The 20,285-nt window shown below is 33.0% G+C and overlaps 1 protein-coding gene across 5 annotated transcripts in view; it reads left to right on the top strand.

The window, feature by feature from the left end:
• Positions 1-20,285, top strand: part of LOC130891661 (uncharacterized) — a 39,610-nt gene that overhangs the window by 3,609 nt on the left and 15,716 nt on the right. For 4 of the 5 annotated variants that reach the window (XR_009058939.1, XM_057796524.1, XM_057796525.1 and 1 more), the window contains 5 exons: positions 10,891-11,120; positions 11,180-11,361; positions 11,446-11,747; positions 15,029-15,423; positions 15,480-15,700. Coding sequence is in view for 4 of the 5 variants with exons in the window: in XM_057796524.1 (XP_057652507.1) it covers positions 10,891-11,120; positions 11,180-11,361; positions 11,446-11,747; positions 15,029-15,423; positions 15,480-15,700 (1,330 nt within the window). In the remaining variant the exon portion in view is untranslated. Of the gene's footprint in view, positions 1-10,890; positions 11,121-11,171; positions 11,362-11,445; positions 11,748-15,028; positions 15,424-15,479; positions 15,701-20,285 lie in introns of all 5 variants that reach the window. The other variant, XM_057796527.1, reaches the window with a different exon arrangement.

Here is a 20,285-nt window from a genome sequence, read left to right on the forward strand (position 1 = left end):
TTGGTACCTTTCAGTTTTTCAGCCTGTTTCATAATTTCTAATTTTTTATTCCATTTTTTGATCTTAACTATAATTGGTCTCTTTTTGTTTGTTTTGAATGCTGTTGCATTGTAGTAAATCAGCTTCCCGGTCGACTTCTAACTCTATTTTCTTAATTATGAATTGGACTTTTTCCTTTCCTATTTTTCACTTCCATCTTCCCAACTCGATTCCTCGAATTATTATATTGTTGCGCCTTGTTTCTCTTTCTACATTTTCCAGTCTTTCTACTTGTTCGGCTATTATTTGATTAAGCCTTTGATTTTCTTGTTTTAATTCATCTATAATGTATGCATTTCCGTCTATTTTTTCTTCCATGCTCCTGAGACGTTCTTTCATCTGTAAGAACATTTTTTTCTATTGTTCCCATATCGCTCTTTCCATTTTTATCATTCATTTTTTTTGCTTAACGCACCTTAACGAATTCCGCGTCGCGTTCAGTTTCGCTAGACATCTACTCAGTTCAGCCCCCATCAGTCAACCGGACTGGCAAAACTCGTCTAGCTGCGTTATTGTGGCTTAATTTAGCTATTCTCTTTGGATTCAGTCCGGTTCTGTATTTTTATTAGTTTGAGTTTCCATTTATATTGGTTTTTAAGAGATATTTGTTTATCGCTTTTTTTGATATTTATCACTATTTAGATTTTCGCTATTAATAATTTTTATTTGTTTTTATTACCCGTCTGCCAGGAAGGGTTGGTATCTATGGAAATATCTATGGTGCCATATTTAAGTCTCCGAAATGTGTATTTGCGGCTTCAACAATATAAAGAAAATGAAGCTATATTCGGCGGAGTTAATGTTTTACTTTTTGGAGATCTTATACAGTTGCCTCCAGTGTCTAAGGTTTCTGGGAGATCTTATTGCTTTCGTCAGCCAGAAAGGTTATTTGCTGAAATTAATTTACCCAGTTTTTGTGAGTTGCCCCAAAATATGAAGCAAGCTGGAGATAAAACTTTTGTGGATATATTAAACAGTCTTCGCGTTGGAGAACTTACAATGCAGCAGTTCATAGAAAACCGCAGAGTACCGTTGATAGGGCCATTTGACGATGGAGAAGCTGTCAGAGTTTTCCCAATAATTAAACTGGTTGATGCATATAACGCGACTGTGACAGAAAAGTTAGAAAAGCTCACAAAAGTATACACCGTTAGTGCTGTAGACATCTCATTGGATCCTAAAACATATGGTCAAAAACCACGAGAGGAATACTTATCTGAGGATCCCAATAAAACAGGTGGTATACCAAACCAACTCAAATTAGGTGTAGGCTCTCGAGCATGCTAAAGCGGAACATCAATGTTAACCATGGGCTGGTTAACGGTGCTATGGGTGTTATCCGACGAATAGATTGGCCAGCACTACGCAGAGAGCAGTTGGAGCCGGGAGAACTGCCACAAGCAGTATTTGTGGAGTTCGATGACCTAAATATAACAGGGAACCGACCTGGTATTGGAGTCCCGATAGAGCCTTGTGCTACAGAATTTGATGCTTTACGTGGTAAAAGCAAGATCGAGCGACGAATGCTTCCCTTAATTTGATGCTGGGCAGTGACGGTGCGTAAATTACAGGGCACAACTTTAGACCGAGCAGTTATAGATTTAAGTAGAAACTTATTTGCAAAAGGTCAATCTTACGTTGCTTTGAGAAGAGTGAAGACTCTCTCCGGACTTGCTATTAGTTCTCTTGAGCCTAACAAATAGCTTAATCAGTACCAAACCAATGTACCTGCATATTGTACACTTAGAAATATCAGCACGGTAGTTTTTTCACTTTTTTGCAACATTATAAACAGAATTGCAGTCGGGGGCATGAAATTGAATGCTATGATAAATTATTATCTCTTTGTGCATGCCTCCGAATGTAATTCTGTTTATAATGTTGCAAAAAAGTGAAAAAACTACCGTGCTGATATTTCTAAGTGTACAATATGCAGATATATTGGTTTGGTACTGTTTCAATTTATGTTTCTGGTTTTAAGTACCTAATCATTATTTTTTTAAAATACCTTATCATTGAATTTTCATCTTATTTCAGTCTTTTCAGTTGATTTTTAATTGTAGTTCTCCATGCAGGCGGGTTTTTTGTTTTTATTCTAATTATTATTTTATTTATTCAGTTTTTCCTTTATATTATTGTTAGCAATTATTCCAGTAATATATGATAGCTTGCACTTACACAAGATATTTCTGAGCTTTCTATTAATTATAGATTATTACATTTTTCACAATTTCATTTTGTCGCTCCCACGATTTAACTGTATACTTCTCACATTATATGCAGGACCGCACTCCCCGATAATGGTATAAAGTATTCATAAAGTTATCAATTATTATTATATATTTTTATATATTTTTTAAGCATTATATGAATTGAAAATGTTTTGTTTTCAAATGAGACTCCATCGATAAAACGGATATATTTTAAAAAATTGGAACTGGGGGCTTTCGTTTCTTGCAACGTTTCACAAAAATCCATTCTAATCAGTATATGATCTTGTTTTTCAAAGTTAAATAAGTATGGGCACTGAGCTATTGGAGGCCCTAGTAAGAAACATACAACAATTTGCGGTTTTGGGACTAAAACTGTTGTTTGTTTCATACTAAGGCAATAGCATTTTCTCTAAGTTTGCAATGGAAAACTGTCATTCACTGATAGTTATGATATAGAGTCAATAATAATTATATTTCTGAAACCTTGTTATTTGTTTACTTCGATATTGTTAATCAAAATGTACTCAAATTTTGAATACACTGATATTTTATCAACTGTAGTGCAGCCGTTACGCATTATGCAGAAAAGTTTCCTCGAAGAAACTTACCAAGTAAAATTACATTTAGAGCCATTGCACGACCTTGTTGAGAATCTGGAAAGAACCGTTAATAATGAAAATATGTTTTTAAATTTGGTTGATGAATATCCAACAGTTAGCGTAAGGAATACAAACAAATACGTCTTCTTTAAGTACCTGGAGGATATTTAAAGAGCAACAGCTACATCCTTATCAGTACAGATAAGTCCAAGAGCTCTTCCAGACTATCTACTGGTTAGAATGGATTTTTGTCAAACATTACATGAAATGACAGCCCTCAATCCAAATTTTTGAAAATGTATTCTTTTTACGGACGAGGAGGATACGTTTAACTCCCATAATGCGCACTACTGTGATGAGAATCCACATGTCAAAAGAGTATCACATTACCAACACCATTTAAAGTTAAAATTCAGGCAGGAACTTTAGGTAAAAAATGATTTTTTAAGCTATCAATCACTTATTCGAGATATTACAAGGCGAAGATCTCTATTTTTTATGCATGATGAAGGTCCACCGCAGCTTGATAGAAAGTTTCGCATTGATTGAGTTACCATTTTTCGAATCGATGGATTGGTAGAGATGGAGAAGCTCCAATTCATTGGGCTCCTCGGTCATGCGATTTCAATCCATTGGATTACACAGTTTGGTCTTATCTTTAAGAAAAAGTTTAAGCTACAGAGGAAAATTCACCTAAAGAATTAAAAGACAGAATTCAACGGCACTCTAATGACCTCATAGCTGACTCACAACCATTTAAAAGAAAGGATGGACTTGTATTTTCGCGAAAACGGACAACATTTTGAACACCTACCTAATTGAATTTTATTAGATGTAATTAGACTTTTTTCAATTTTCATCATATGATTTTTTGTTTAATTAAAACATTTAAATTACTCCATAACAGCAACGGTTATTCATAACTTTTATATCAAAATATTCCGAAAACGGTACACAGTATCGAGTTTTATCAAGAGTACGTTTCTGGCGTAAAATTAAATGATGTTCACTCATTTCGCTTAGTAAATCTAATATTGGAAAAGTTATGTTCAATACTACTTGGTACGAACCATGTAACTAGCGCCCTAAATGAAAGTCAGAGATAAAAACTATGTTCCCAGTAGTTGCAAAAAAATCGTGAAAAATGTGTATATTTATTTATTTTTTCTTCAACGCCCTTTATCTACGTACTTTATATACGTACATTTTGATGTTTTTTTATCATTTCTTTTCTTTATAAATGGCGCCGGACTCAGTACTCCTCCCTGTCTCAATCGTTCTTGAGTCATGAAATCCTAGGTTTATTCACTATTTTCGCTCACATAGTTCCTTGTTCAATATATACTTTTGATGTTGTCTCTGAATTCGACTCCAACTTCTCTTTGTTATAAACTGCCCCACATTTGGTTTCTGCGGACGCTGTCAAATGCTTTTCAGATGTCTCTTAAACCACGGTATACTTTTCAATTACATAAAACAGGCAATCTTCGGAAGTCCTCAAGAACAGCTCCTATTTTTATTTTGTTTTTTTATATTATTTAAAGTCAGAAACCTCTTGGAATGGGGACGGAACTATTTATCTTGTTTAAATAATATCTGTGAATTTATGCACAAAAAACATTTCTACTATACAATATCCATTAAAAACTTACGTAAATAATTAATGAATGTTATAAACAATTACCTATAAGTTTGTTCTGTGTAGTAACGACATGGAATTAATTTGTGAACCAAAATACATATGTTTATTGACCATATAAAATTCATTATTTTATATTCAAAAAAGTACATTTAATTTTCATTTTCATTTCGCGTTTCGGAGGCTTCTTCATCTTCTTCAAGTGCTGGGTGGTTACTGCAGTCATTTCCACTGCATATAATGCATGCAAATAATTCTCTTTTCGCCAACCCCATTCTTCAGGTGGTATCGATGAATTATTTTTCCATTGCTGAACTTGTAAGTAGACTCTTTTAATATGTTGTTTTGCTGCATCTTCTGTCGGAGGTAAGGAATTAAGTTTTGTGCTTTTATTTTTTGAAGCTAATGCTATGAAACGTTTATATCGCAGTTCATTCAAGAATTTGGCAGTTTTAGCACCATACATTGTTAGAATACAATCAATACCTTCATCAAAAAGCACTTCTTCAACCATAAAATTTTCACCTGCTACAGGAAATTTTGGATTATCATCAAAAACTTTAATAAAACTATTTTTTCCTTTGTTATGGAAAGTGAATGTAGTATCACATCCAATGAATGCATAAATAAAAAACAGATGTTTTTTTTTTAATATTTGGATATTTCTCTAATATTGTTTTTGTTGAGTAAACTCCTTGCAAGATATTATTTTTTAGTGGTTTAAAAAAACATTTCTTTATCATCAGGTGCTAAAGCCATCAATAAATAATAACACGTCAATATCTTCAGCTACAACAACTACTTGAAGAGAAGAACAGTCTATAGCAGATTGCACAATTAATCGATCAGCATCACTTTCGGCTTGATTCCACTCAATATTATTTTCGCCTAGTTTTTTACACAATATAAATAGTTCCGACCTTGCTCTAAGAGGTTTCTGATTGAAAATAATATAAAAAAACAAAATTTAAAAAAAAATTATCAAAAACGGAGCTGTTCTTGACGACTTCCGACGCGACTACTTTGCGCTTTCTCTAATTGTTTGTCTTTGATTTTTCTTAGTCTGAATACTTTCAATACCGCGCTTAGCAATGTTATGCCTGAATAATTATTGTAGTGTTATTATTCTCCTTTTTGAAATTGTGATAAAATCAAATCTATTTCCCAATCTGTCGAAATTTTTTCTTCAATCCATATTCACTGTAGTACCTATTTTCGTAGCATTTATAGACCCCTTTCTCCCAAATTTTGTAGCATTTCTTATATAATATTGTTGTATCACACCGCTTTACCCTTTTTCGCCCCTTTTCTGTACTGCTTCTTCTCTTTATATCGATTGTTCGTTTTCACAGTTTTCTAGTTCTAGATTCCCCTTCATCTTGGGTTTCGTTGTTTATCTTCTACATTAAGTTTTCCTCAAAGTATTCCCTCCACCGCTTTTCAATTTCTTCATCGTGTTTCAATTTCCCATTTATTAGTTTTTTTTAAACTTTGATGAGAGTTTCTAATTTCTTTTACAGTCTTCTTCTATCTGTGCCAAAATCTTCACATACTCCTTTGTTCTCTCCATTTTTGTTTCTTTAGTCTGGTTTATTCTTGTACATAATTGTTGTACAATCTCGTTACTTTTTTATTTTCATCAGCTCTGGTAACGTCACATACTTACATACTTTCATTGCGGTCTCTAGTATTATCTCCTTGAATTTATTTCACATCTCTTCTATCGATACACTAAGTATTTGATCTTGCCATATTTCCATTTCTTTTTCGGTATATTCTTTGAATTTTTCAGTTATTTCCTGCTCCATTAATAAACGAGGCATATTTTTGAAGTAAGTACCGTTTTGGAATTAAAAAAAGAAGTGCAAATATATCGCAATGATTTTATTTTCACATTAAAGCCTGTACCTTAATCTACTTTTCTACATAATTTCCGTCAATATTGAGGCACTTGTCAAAACGTGGCACCAGTTTTTGAAAACCCTCCTCATAAAATTCTGCCGCCTGACTTCTTGTTAACCACAACTGTTTTGACTTCGTTATCGTCTTGAAGACGCTGACCACCCAGCTGATTCTTCAAGTGCAGGAACAAATGGTAGTCGCTGGGCGCCAGATCAGGGCTGTAGGGAGGATGATCTAGAGTTTCCCATTGAAAAGATTTGATGAGATCTTTGGTCCGATTAGCCACATGTGGACAGGCATTGTCATGCAGCAAAACGATACCCTTACTCAACTTGCCACATCTTTTTTTTCTGGATTGCACGAAGCAGATTGTTCAATGTCTCACAATAAGACGCTTAATTGATTGTCTCATTACGAGGCCGAAACTCTACTAGCAATACTCCTTTTCTGTCCCAAAAAACTGTGCACTGTCCGGGCAGAAATTGTTTGCTTAAACTTCACTTTTTTGGGTGATGGTGAATGTCGCCATTCCATGGATTGTTGTTTCGATTCTGGTGTGACATAGGCCACCCATGTTTCGTCACCAGTAACAATTTGGTCTAAAAAATCTTCACCTTCATTGTACTGCCTAAACGTTGGGTTTTCTGCAAATCCGTCAACATTTTTGGAACCCAACGTGAACACAATTTCCGGTATTTCAAGATCACACTCACACTGCGATACAAACCACTACGAGAATATTGAGGAAAGTAGTCGCACAATGATGAAATTGTAAAGCGTCTGTTTTCTCTCACCTTTTCATCCACTTTCTGCATCAAATCTTCATTAACGACCGAAGGACGCCCACTCCGTTCTTCATCATGCACATTTGTGCGGCCAACTTTAAATGCTCTCACCCATTTCCTTACCATTCCATCACTCATAATGTTTTGTCCGTAAACATTCACAGATCTCACGATGAATATCGATCGGTTTTACGCCTTTAGCACTAAGAAATCGTATAACAGCCCGTACTTCACAATCGGCGGGAACGTACACAATGAAGAATCAGACTGTAATGGCGTCAGTGCGTAGACAAGAGATGTAGGTAACCAGTGCGCATGTGCCGAACGCCGACCTTGGGGTTGCGGCGGCGGAATCACAAAACGGTACTTACTTAAAAAATATGCCTCGTATTTCACAACTCTTCACTTATCTTTGTTCATGAGAACATAATAATAGATCTTTTAACCCTGCTGTTGATCTTTCTAGTATATTTATGTGAATCTTTATGTTAATAGAATGTATTAGTTTCTATTGGGTTATTCAATGTAGAGACATTTATCAATTTCACCCTATTTTTGTTTCTTTTATTCTCTCCATATGTACCAATTAGCTCTCCGCTTTGCTCGCCTTACTTTCCAACCTATCTATTAAAATCTCCTATTATTATTAGTCTGTCTTGCATCTTAATTTGGACCATACAGTATAATTATTGTTATTCTTTTTTTTTCAACTCAATTCTACTCTTAGTATTCTTTCTGTAAATCCGCTCCAATTTCTAATATACTTTTTATGTTCATTTTTTCATACATCTAATTCTTTCTTTTGCGCTACTTTTTATATTTGCTCCATTAAATAGCAACATCTAGTTCAATTTCCCCTTGATCTTTTTTTGTTTCTGTAATTTCCAATATATCTAACATTTTTTTTCAAATTCTTCTATTAGTTCATTTTCCTTTTCTGGTAGTCCTCCAATGTTCCATGTTACTATTTTCCATATGTGTTCATGCTCTATTCTTTCCTCCACATATTATTTTCCTTTCATTGTATTTTTTTTTATCCTTTCTGAACCTCTAATTTATTTTTTGTACGTTCCCATACATTATGTACCATTCTTCTTGTCATATCCGTTTTCGTGACCATTGATGTCCTTTTCTATATTAAACTTGACCTCTAACGTATTCATTACTTTCCTATCTTTTTTTTTATTTCTTCGTTTCCCTCATTTCCCCTATCCTGTATTCTTTTTATTATTAGATTTTATCCTTTATGCTCGACTTTGGCGTTGTATATTAAACGTGACAATTCTCAAATTTAGATTATTGTAAAAGAGTCCAATGAGAAAAATAATTATATGTCCTTTTGACGCCATTAGGTTAACCAGTTAAAATATATTATTCAGGCAACTCCTAATTTAGTTTCCTTGTGTAATTTCATAATAAAATCAACAACTAATCGATGAATTTGGAATCTTATTTGAGTATTTAAGCGAATTGGAATAGCTTAAAAATTATTTTTAGAAATCGTCTCAGATTTTTCAATAATACTTTTCATACTTTCCACACATTCCTCGTTTTCACATGCTCTATATTTTGACCCAATTTTCCTTTTTAATACGTAGTACAACTTTCGTAAATATATATTAACATCATTCATTTTAACTCGCCCATAATTTTAGCTCAACTTAATTATTATAGGTTTAATTCAAACAAGAAAGGTGTTAAATGTAAAGCTCTGCGTGTCTGTAGTCATTTCATCTACAACGTTTTTCTTTACTATCGTATTAGATTTATATTTCTGCTTTCGACATTTCAAGAAAATAATTTTGAATTACAAGTCGTTTTTTTCGCTATCTTCGGACATTCCATTCATCCAACATGCTTGATACTTTTTCTAAAAAGTTTTTAAATAACTTTCTAGCCATATCGTGATGGTAAACCTAACCTAACCAATCTGTGTTTATTGGAAAAACAACAGGCAGTCATCGACAAATGCTTCTACCAATCCTGTGTCTAGAAATCCTTTCAAGTGAGCAGAAGTTGTAATATCCTTTTATACTTATACTTTATTTAGAATTTAGTCTCATCAAAATAAGGAACCTTCTGGTTCTTCTGGTTGGCATTTCTTTTGTTCATAATTGCACGCAGATATTCAGTTCGCCAAGTTACGATATCCTTTCATTTTCTCAACTGTTCAGTTTTGTGCTTCCGAATCTATAAAAATAACCATAACAATAAGTATTTCCTCGCCTAAAATTCCTTTTCCAACAAGTACAAGAAAGTCTTTCTGATGTTGGAAAAATATCTGTCATTGTTAACTTAACATTAAAATTCTGTCTAGTCTGTCTGTCTTTAGAATATGCAAATATGGTGTTTGTTCATGGTTTCTGTAATGGAAATGCTACAGCTGCTGCTGAAGAATATCGTCGACGTTTTCCACACCAAAGATATCCTGATAAAAACGTATTTATTAGAGTTATTAACAAATTTTGTGAGACTGGTAAGCTTCCCAGTGCTAACATTTCATCTGAACGCACTACTCGCCAAGGTTTGGTAGAAAAAAAAATATTCTGCATCTAGTAGAAGAAGATGCAACTTCCAGCTCACGGAGAATTGCTACTCAATTGGGAATTTCACAAAAAAGGGTAATAAACACACTCCACGAACAAGGTTTATATCCTTATCACGTACAGAGAGTACAGCACCTACAATCAGAAGATTACGCTTACCGTATGGAGTTTTGTCGGTGGATAAATAAAAATCATCATGTTGTATAGAGTATACTCTTTACGGATGAAGCTACATTTACCCGTGATGGAATTAATAATACTCGTAACTATCATGTATGGTCGGACGAAAATCCCCACGCAACACTCGTTGGCAGTTATTTAATTGGAGAATCGCCTCACAGGTGACAACTACCTAAATGAATTACCAAGTCCTACTAGAGGATGTTCCTGTAAATATTAGAATGCAGATGTTTTATCAGCACGATGGAGCTCCTGCACATGACGCTCGTCAGGTCAAGCAACATTTGGACGAACGTTTTCCAGAGCGTTGGATTGGTCGTGGAGGTCCTATTAATTGACCTGCAAGATCTCCAGACCTCACACCACAAGATTTTTGTTTATAGGGCTGGATGTGGAACGAAGTCTACAAAATAAAAGTGGACACACGGGATGCACTAATTAGACGAATTGAGAATACTGCAGCCCATATTAAAGAAGAAAGAAATGATTCAAATGGGAGAGCAACAAACGCTCTTAGTAGACGAAGCAGAAAATGTTTAGAAGTCAATGGCGGTATTTTTGAAGATTTATTGAAAGAACGCTATGAGAAAACGAAGAAAATTTTTATGTGATAATTTGTTTATTTGTTAATATGCTGTAACTTGAAAACAAATAAAAATCGGATAAGAATATATTTAGTTTTTTTACATTATTTTCACGTATATAAAACACTCCTAGAGTTTGGTGCGCTCCTCCCGACTCACCCTGTATACAGAGCACTATGTACGCGCCAGTCAAGGAAATGATTTTTTGAACAAACTAATTTTCATATATCTTTGATTTGATACTACTAGAAAATGTTCAGCGTCAACTGTTTCCGCATTCGATTTTCTCTTACTTTTTCTACTTTACGAATAGAGTTACATTTTGGGGCCTAAAAAGTATATCTATATACCTAAAAGATATCGGACGTTCTTAAGTGAGGCTAATTTTTTCATTTCATTTCAGAATTCCCAACTTTACAGAATTCCAGTCTCTACCAAAGAACATCTTCCGGCAACCCGTGGAAATTGCCTCTGAAAGTAATAAAACTCTTCTTTCTCTGTATTCTTATACCTTGTTTCCTAATCGGCATGCCGCTCTATTTACGTTTCCGCGTTTATAATCACCAGTTGTATCCTTTAGCTATGTCGGATATGAGACTGATCGATAATAAAGTTTCTACCACTTGGTGTCAAGTAAGTATTAGCTTTTCTCTACGGAGTTTTTGTACTCAATAATACTGATAGTTTTTTAGAGTCAAAAAGTCAGCGTTAATGCAACTTTCAACGCGTTTTTGTTGTCAAATACACCCGAGATGTCTGAACACAAAAAACCGATGTCGATGATTAGAGAATTGGATCTAGAAGACGACACGAAAGAATATTGGGGATTTTATTTACTAAAAGGAACATCTGTGACTGTCTCGACATGCGTAAGGTCAATATCATTTTGAATATTTGAAAAATGTCTGATTCGACGTAATGCTTGAAATATATTCCTTAAATTGAGTATTTTCCTTAGATGGCCAGGCGCTTCTCTGATAATGATTAGAGGACACAAACACCTCCACGAATGCGCTTACATCGGTGATAATTCCTCAGAAGAGCTCGAAGAACAAATGGAAGCAATCCGTGAACACGCCATCGTTGAATCGGATGAAAAAAAAGCCGATCAACCGGCGAACATACCTGAAGCGATGAAAAGGCACAGGCCAGAAGTGGAATTCCACACTACCTATCATCAAAACAAAAGTCTAGCTTTGGAAAAAAGCGTCGAAAACATTGAAATTACCGATATGAAGGATATGAGGAAGATCCTATTAGGTAAGATGCTTAAATGCTGCATCTGTTGAGCAGCATAGACGGAGACCACGCGCTTAAGACACTCAGGTCCAAAATCAGCTTTATTTATCTAATAGCAAACGTAGAGTAATAATTAGGTACCTACAAGCTACTTTACGAATCATACGATATGTTATTTCCTTTTTAGTCCAAGCAACATTGAAGGTACTTTTCGAGATACATACTTAGGCTGGTTACAGGCGTCAATAAGAATTAAACTTATGATTTGTATATATAGAATGCGCAATAAATTTTTATGCAATTTCTTACTTACAGTCCGATGTTTCAGTTTTCATAAGAGATTAATTCTGTTCATACTGTGAAAAGAAATACTCTTTATAATAATATAGAATTATCAATAAGATTCTATCAATGTAACGGGTTGATTTGAACGTTTAAAAGAAAGGATATTTGTAAAATTTTAATATGGTGTTATTTTCCTTTTTAAAAATTGAACAAACTCTAGACTTTCATATCTGCATTGTTCAATGATTTAATTAATTTCAATTATATATTTCAAAAATTTTTACGTATTCAAGAATTTTAACCTCATATTAATGTCAACATGCATCGTTAATGTGAAATCCAACTTCTCACTCTTTTGCCACGACTTACTGCAATATGATAACACCTAGGAATTCATCCTCAAATTTAACGTAAGTCTATTTAAATTTCATATATGTATTAACAAACATGTTATATACATAGTTTGAATTTTTTTAAAATTTTTTCACTCCTCCACATATATTGTAGTTGTGTAGTATTTTATTTTATTTAGAACTTATTTGCAGTCAAAAAAACTATCAATTTAGTTTGGGTTTCTGTTTTTGTATTTTGAATGTTTTCTCTAACTCATAAATTTTGTCGAATATTGCTTGATCAATTCAAAGTACTGATGCACCGTCTCCAACGCATTTAAAGCTAGCTTCATTGGAATGATCTTTATTTCTATTTGCGGAATCTGTGCCTCGTCTTCACAGTTATTTCCAGCAATACAGGTGTGCACACAATTCTTAACGATATCGTCGTCGGTTTGTTCTCCAGCGGTAGTTACGTCGTCGTCAATTTGAACGAAATCTTCAAAGCTCGGCATTAACATATTAGATTCGTGAGACACAAGCTTAGTCCATTCCTCGTTGTTAGGTCCAACTTCAACATCATTTTCCTCCGGCAGGTCTTGCTCATCTGTACTTTTCCAAAATCCAGCTTTCTTGAAGCCGTTTTTGACAGTAACGTCACTGACTAAGTACCATGCTTTTCTAGCAAATTTCATAGCTAGAAGTACGTTAATGTCAGGGCTACTGTTTTCTTCAAGACTCGTAAGAATATATTTAACGACTTCTCTGCGATAAAAGCGTTTAAAGTGTGAATGATGCCTTGATCTAATGGTTGAAGTTTACTAGTGGTGTTAGCAGGTGAAAACATTACTTTTACGTTTGCAAGTGTTGGTAAGTCCGTATGAACAGCACAGTTGTCAATGAATAGCAGAATTTTTTTTCGGTTTATCTTCATTTGTTTGTCAACTTTTTTCAACCAATCTTTAAATAATATCTTGATCATTCAAGCCTTTGTATTATTGGCATAATGAACGGGTAGAGCCTTGACACCTTTAAAGCATCTAGGTCGCTTTGATTTCCCGATGATGAGAAGTGGGAGTTTGTCCGTACCACTTCTGGTGGTCCACGTTTGCACAGTGGAGAAGTGTAAGGCGTTCCTTGTTTTGTTCTCCTCCATGGCATTTTTCGTCTTTAAACGTAAATGTTTTATCCGGAAGGCACTTAAAAAACAAAGCAATTTTATCCGCGTTGTAAATATCGTCTGGTTCATATCCTTCTAAAAGACCTTCAGTCCAGTCGTTGTACACACCATGGTCCACAGATTTACTTTCTCCAGCTGCTTTTTTGAAAGCTATGTCATGACGCCTTTTAAAACCCTCTAACCAGCCGTTACTAGCAGAAAAGTTCTAGATTCCCAATTTTGTAGCAAACTCTTTTGATTTTTCTTTCAACAAAGGTCCATCTAGGGGAATATTCTTATCGAGAGTTTGCTTTATCCATTCCAAAAGGCTCTTTTCGATATTGGGAAATTCAGAAGCTCTAGCCCTCTTAATATTTCCATGTCCATCAGAGTACTCAGACTTTATAGGGTCTTTTGATTTTATATTATAATAGGTGGATTCTAGTAAATTCAATACATTGATTGAAAATGTATGCTAGGGGTTCAGCAATATATTCAGAAATTGTTTTTAATATTCTAGAATGTATACAATCAATTCCTCCTGCTTTGTCTTTTAGTTTATCTATTACAGTTTTAACTTCATCCTTATTAGTTGGATGTATATAAATACTAGTTTGATTCAAATTTGGCATTATGACCTCATGATTATATACATTTCTTTCTGTTACTTAATTTCTCACTAATTTAACAAAAATAGCTATTAAAATATTTTGCCATATCATTTAAATTATCAATTTTAGTTTCAGTATCAGATATAATATAGTCAATTTTTTCATTTTTCTTATAATTCTTACCCATTTTTAGATTAATAATACTCCATAATTTTTTATTATTATTACAATTATTTAGTATTAAATTGACATCATATTTCTTTTTCGCATCTGTTATCAATTTATCTAATATTGTAATAAATTTTTTATATTCTAATTTCAAATTTTCATTGCTAAGATCTAATCTCCAAATTTTAAAAAGTTGTTTTTTGTAGAACAGGATGCCATAATACCTTTAGTTATCCAACATTTTCTTGGAATATTTATTTTTTTTATGTGCTCTTTTGAATCTGGGGTTGAAAATGCAACTTTTAATTTCATCAATCAATAAATCAATTGAAATATTGGAATCATACAGTAAAAGTAATTCGATCAGAATATCTAATTATCCTAATTAGATTAGCCCGGATTCATGAATTTCTTTTTGTATCCATTGCAATAAAAGTAAGAAAAATAGGGCTAGCAGGCGAATTACATAAGCGAGCAGTCCCAGACTTACAAAATCGAAATGCAACCATCAACAAATATGTGGTTTACAAAATTTTATGCATTTTCATTTGTCATTACTTTCAATTTCATTTCATTTGTTCTAATTACTTTTTGTTGTCCATAAATTTCTAAAATTTTATATGATAATAAGCATATTCTCTATCCTTATTTGTCTGAAGCCTGTTCAATTTTTGAGCGTTCTGAAGTTTTACCCACTTTACATTTGGCATTTACTTCTCTATCTCTAAATTTCTATTGTTATTACAGCATTACAAGAAAGAACGGAAGTATATAAGAGTAAAACATCTCCAAACCATGTCCACAGAAACTCGACCGTCGCCCAAGGTGAAACGTACAATTTCAAATTTAATAAACCAAAAAACATAACGTCTTCTGAGGAAGCAATGAACGACATTTTATCTAAATTGACGAGAATGGGGGAAAAGGGGCAACAAGTTTTAGATCGGGTGAATTCGAAATACAACAAACAAAATAAAAGTAACGTATTCCAAATAAAATCGAGACATTATTCGAAACCGATAGTAAATTTCAGCGACGATATAGATAGGTCAAGGAAGAGAAGAAAACGGGAATTAATAATTTCACAAGCTCTCGCTAATAATGAAGACGATAGAGATAATGATTTTGGCATGGAGGAGGAGGTAACTAAATTATAACATCGTCGATTCGACATTCTATTTATGATTTTTTGTTGTAGGAATTTCATCCTGACGGAATTGCTGATCACAGAGGAAGCTTCAATGAAACATCTCTCAACGATATGAGTAATAGTGAATTTTGGTCTTCGTTTTCGAGTTCCGAGGAAGCTTTACTGAATTGCGCAGGTCTGATATTGAATTTACCTCTATTACCGCATAGAAAATGTGTACGTGAAACCGTAGACGAAGAAAGCTCTAGAGACAACACTATTACCTATAAGTGAGTAAAAAACAACCAAAATTCCTTCAAAATTTCAAAAATCGTATTTTTATTAGTTTGTATGGTTAGGTGGAAGATCCAACTGTTCTTTCGAATAATTTCTCGCTTTTCTTGACAATATGATTAAATAAAAAATTGAGAAATATTTGATAATAAAGCGTGAATTACTATTTTAAATTTGGTATAAAAAGGAATGTTCTATTCTACATTTATGCCATTCTATAAAGTTGTTTTGAATTTAATAAAGTGAATCATTCTGTCCAAAGGTTCGCCAAAAAATAAATATTTTAGGACCCGTTTGTGTATACACTGTGTCTTATCAATTTGTTTTGAATCGATATTTTTTCTTCTTTCTTCCCATATATTGTGAACAACACGTTTTGATACTATTTGAAAGGGTTAAACAAAAGTATCGATTGCGTAGGGTTGTAATTCAACTTACCACCTTTGAGTGGTAATACTACAGTTTTAATGTATATTCTCAATTTGTATGAAATCTATAATTTCTCCTTTTATGTTCTGTTTTCTGTTATTCTTAAATTGCTACAGGAGATTTCTGGTTTCGTAATGTTGTACAAAATTTGCTGTTTCTACTATATCCATTTGGCTGCTAATTAAGTTTTTAAATATGGCCACACTGAAGTGAACATGTCAAATCTGACATTGCCATCATAAAGTTTGACATTTTTCATAGTGAACGTACTCCCCCGCACGTATTGTCATACGAGTGCTATTTAAGTTGTTTACAAATACTTGACACATTCATTTTAAACAAAAAATGGAATAAAATCGCGAACATATTCGTGAGATGTTTTTTATGACTTTCCACGTGGATTATACTAAAATCTTAAAATGTCTTTATCAAAATATTGACATTGACAATTTTTGTATTTATATTAATCAATAGATCACCTTTATCAAGGATATCAAAATACTAATAAAATCGAAATAGAACTTTGTTCTAATAAGAAAAATTAATTTTCCTTAGTTCTTCATCTAAATATTCTTGATTTTAAGTCTTTTCTGTTTTAAACTTAGTTTTTTTTTGATAATTTTTAAAAGAAAGATAAATTTTAACGTTTCGACTTTTCTTTAAGTCTTTATCAAAATATGATATTGACACTGATAATTTGCTTATTTATTTTGATCTATAGATCACCTGCATCATGATTATCAAAATAGGGATGAAATCAACTTTGAACTTTGTTTTAATAAGAAAAATTAATTTTCCTTGGTCCCTATATCTCAAATATGTACCAGTAATCAATTAAATTATTTGTAGTGAGTAAGAAAAAAAATCATTGTTATTCTCGTTTTCATTTGTTCTAGTTTTATTTATATGCCCATTGGGAACTGTCACTTTATTTTGTTGAGAACGAAGAACGTATCTATTTTCAGGTTAGGTTTACTTTAAGTTAGGTTAGGTTATCTTAATCGACGATAACTCGAGAAAAATGTTTTTTTGATCAATGCAGCGTCACAACTAATACAAGGCACTTGAATTATAATATTAACTTATTTGTTTTTTGGTGTTTTTGATTTTAATTATTTGGATAATGTATTGTGTCCTTTACGACTTAAACTAATATCATATGAATTGAAATAATTCGATAATTGTTGTGAAAGTCCTTGTACATATGGTAGGGAAAAATGTTTTGATGTTTCGTTTCTGTTTTGTATTTAAATTGATTGTACTATCTGTTCATCCCTTTCTTTAATATGTTATTTATAAGTTTTTCCGGATAATTATTTTCTTTCAATGCAGTTTTTGCTTTTTGAATAGCTAAGCATCTCAATTCAGGATCTGATAATTGGACAGATCTATGAGCCAAACTTATTATCACTGATCTTTTTTGTAACATTGTATGACAAGAACTGAAATTTAAATATCTTGAGGACCAAGTTGGTTACGTATACAATTCTGTTCTTATGTTGTTGTTAATTTTATATAATGTGACATCAAGAAAATTGATTCTATTATTTTTCTCGACCTCGATTGTGAATTGGAGGTTTTTATGATAAGAATTGAATTTTTTATTTATGTTTTCAATTTGATTCTTTGGTACGGCAGTAAACAATCACCTATATATCGGAAAAAGGATTTGATATCTATATTAAGTCTGCTTGGGAGTCTTTTATATAATAATCATTATGATAATCATAAGATTCAGTCAAAATTTCAGTTAACTAATTTGTAGGGGGTTGATGGGAGTGTTAATTGATGCTACAATGGGTCTAGATGGTAGAGTAGGCCTATGAATTTTTGGTAAACAGTAGAATTTAACAGATATGCCGTTATAGTTTTTTAATTTCTTCTGGTTTTCTTTGTCAATTTGTTTTTTGTTAAAAACTTTTTTTATTAATTTATTACAATTATTAGTTGCTTTTAGATAAACCTAAATACTGTTGTTTCTCCATAGTGACTTTGACATTACCTTTGTCAGATGGTATGTCTATTAAATTTTCTTAAAAAATTTTTGAATAATAATTCTCTAAGAACAGAAGATTGTTTCGATTTAAGAATGTGGTTAATTAAAATGTTGGTTAGTTTGACTATAACGACATTTCTTTCTTGTTCATTTTGTATAAAAGAGGATATGTAATTAATATTGACTAACATATTTTTAATTGAAATATCTTTAATAGCGGGTTTTCCAACAAGAGGTGTTATTTTGATATTCAAAGAAAAATGCCATTTTTTGAGATAAATGGTCGGATGTTTATTTCATTATAAAGAGGAAGGTATGCCGTTAATAATGGAACACAACATCAGCCAAATGGCCGCCACGACTGCGCTTACAGGACCATATCCTTTTCATGAAATTTTCCGTAACCAAATTGCAAAGCGGCTGCCCTATGTCCTCGATAACCTCACGAATTCCATCTTTGAGGTCTTGAATCGATGGCGTAGACCTTATCTTTCACGTGGCCCCAAAGGAAAAAGTCGCAAGATGTTAAATCACAAGATCTCGATGGCCAATTGTGATCACCTCTTCGAGAGATAACCCGGTCCGGAAATTTTTCCCGTAAAAGATCGATGGTTTCGTTGCTTTTGTGGCACGTAGCGCCGTCTTATTGAAAATAAACGTTGTCCAAATCAATACCATCCAATTCCGGCCACAAAAAAATCATTAATCATCTCTCGATAGCGCAATCCATTCACCGTAACTGTTGCTCCAGCCTCATTTTCGAAAAAGTAAGGTTCAATGACACCGCCAGACCATAAACCGCACCAAACAGTCACACGTTGAGGATGGAGGGGATTTTCAACAATAACTCTTGGGTTTTCCGAGCCCCAGATTCGACAATTTTGTTTATTGACGTAACTACCAAGGTGAAAATGGGCATCTTCAGTTAAGATGATTTTTCGATGAAATTCCGGATCATTTTCATGCATTCCAAGGACCCAATCAGCAAAGACACGACGTTGTTGATGATCGGCCGGCTTGAGTTCTTGTGTTAACTGAACTTTATAGACCTTAAGACCCAAGTCTTTATGCAAAATACGGTGTAATGACGTTTGTGGAATGGCTAATTCCAAAGAACGACGAGGAATGGACAAACCTGGGTTTTCTTCAACACTTTGGACTACAGCAGCAATATTCTTAGTTGTTCTTGAGCCACGTGCACGGGTTTTATTCTTCACATCACTAACTTGTCCCAACAACTCAAATTTTTCCATCAATTTCTGTATTGCGGTCCGAGAAGGTGCTTCACGTCGACCCAAAAATGTTTTAGTTTTACGAACCGTCTCTGCCAAACTTTCACCATTTTTATAGTGAATTTTAATAATTTCAATGCGTTGTTGAAGCGTGTATCGTTCCATTTTCATTAATGGCGTAGTTTCTACTTGTCAAATGTCAAAAAATGACAGCTTCAAAAGTGACATTTACCGAAATACCTAAAGTATAGTAGGTACATTACTGAATTTTGGCCCTAACCAATGAAACTGTAAAATACCCTCAGATATCTCTGTATTTGAAATATTTTAGATCCAATTATCTTGAGTTTTAAAAGCTGAATTGATTTTTTTGTTTATAAGAATATTAAGTTAATTCTTTTGTTTATTTTTACTTTTATGAAATAATTTATTATAAATAACTTGTCTGATTGAAAAATTTTCAAAAATGAATTGATTTGTTGTATCAATTATTTGGTTTTTAAATTGCGAGAGATCATTTTCAAGTTTGAATATTGTTTTTTGATTACAAACATTTCATTGTTCAAAAGCTTATATTGGTCTCTTGTCCTTGATGTTGGAGTATTTTTTCTATATACCTAATATTATTTTGTAGAAAGGTGGGAATAATGTTTTTTTTTTCGATATTGTAGTAGGAAAAATCTTCTGTTATATTCTTTTATATATTATATTTTCATTTTGATTTAAAATTTTTAACAGCTAATTGACCATAAGTTCATGAGATAGTTTGGAAGTATTCCATATTTGTATGTGAATTGTAATGAAGTCTTTGCTAGCTAGAGTAAGAGCGTTGTCTTATTGGGAACATAGCAATGAAACACCAAAGCGGACTAACTTTAATATATATTCATAGCTCTCGAATACTTTATATAAAAAATTTTTTTT

Source organism: Diorhabda carinulata, chromosome 3, assembly GCF_026250575.1.
Source record: "Diorhabda carinulata isolate Delta chromosome 3, icDioCari1.1, whole genome shotgun sequence".
Lineage (NCBI taxonomy): Eukaryota > Metazoa > Arthropoda > Insecta > Coleoptera > Chrysomelidae > Diorhabda > Diorhabda carinulata.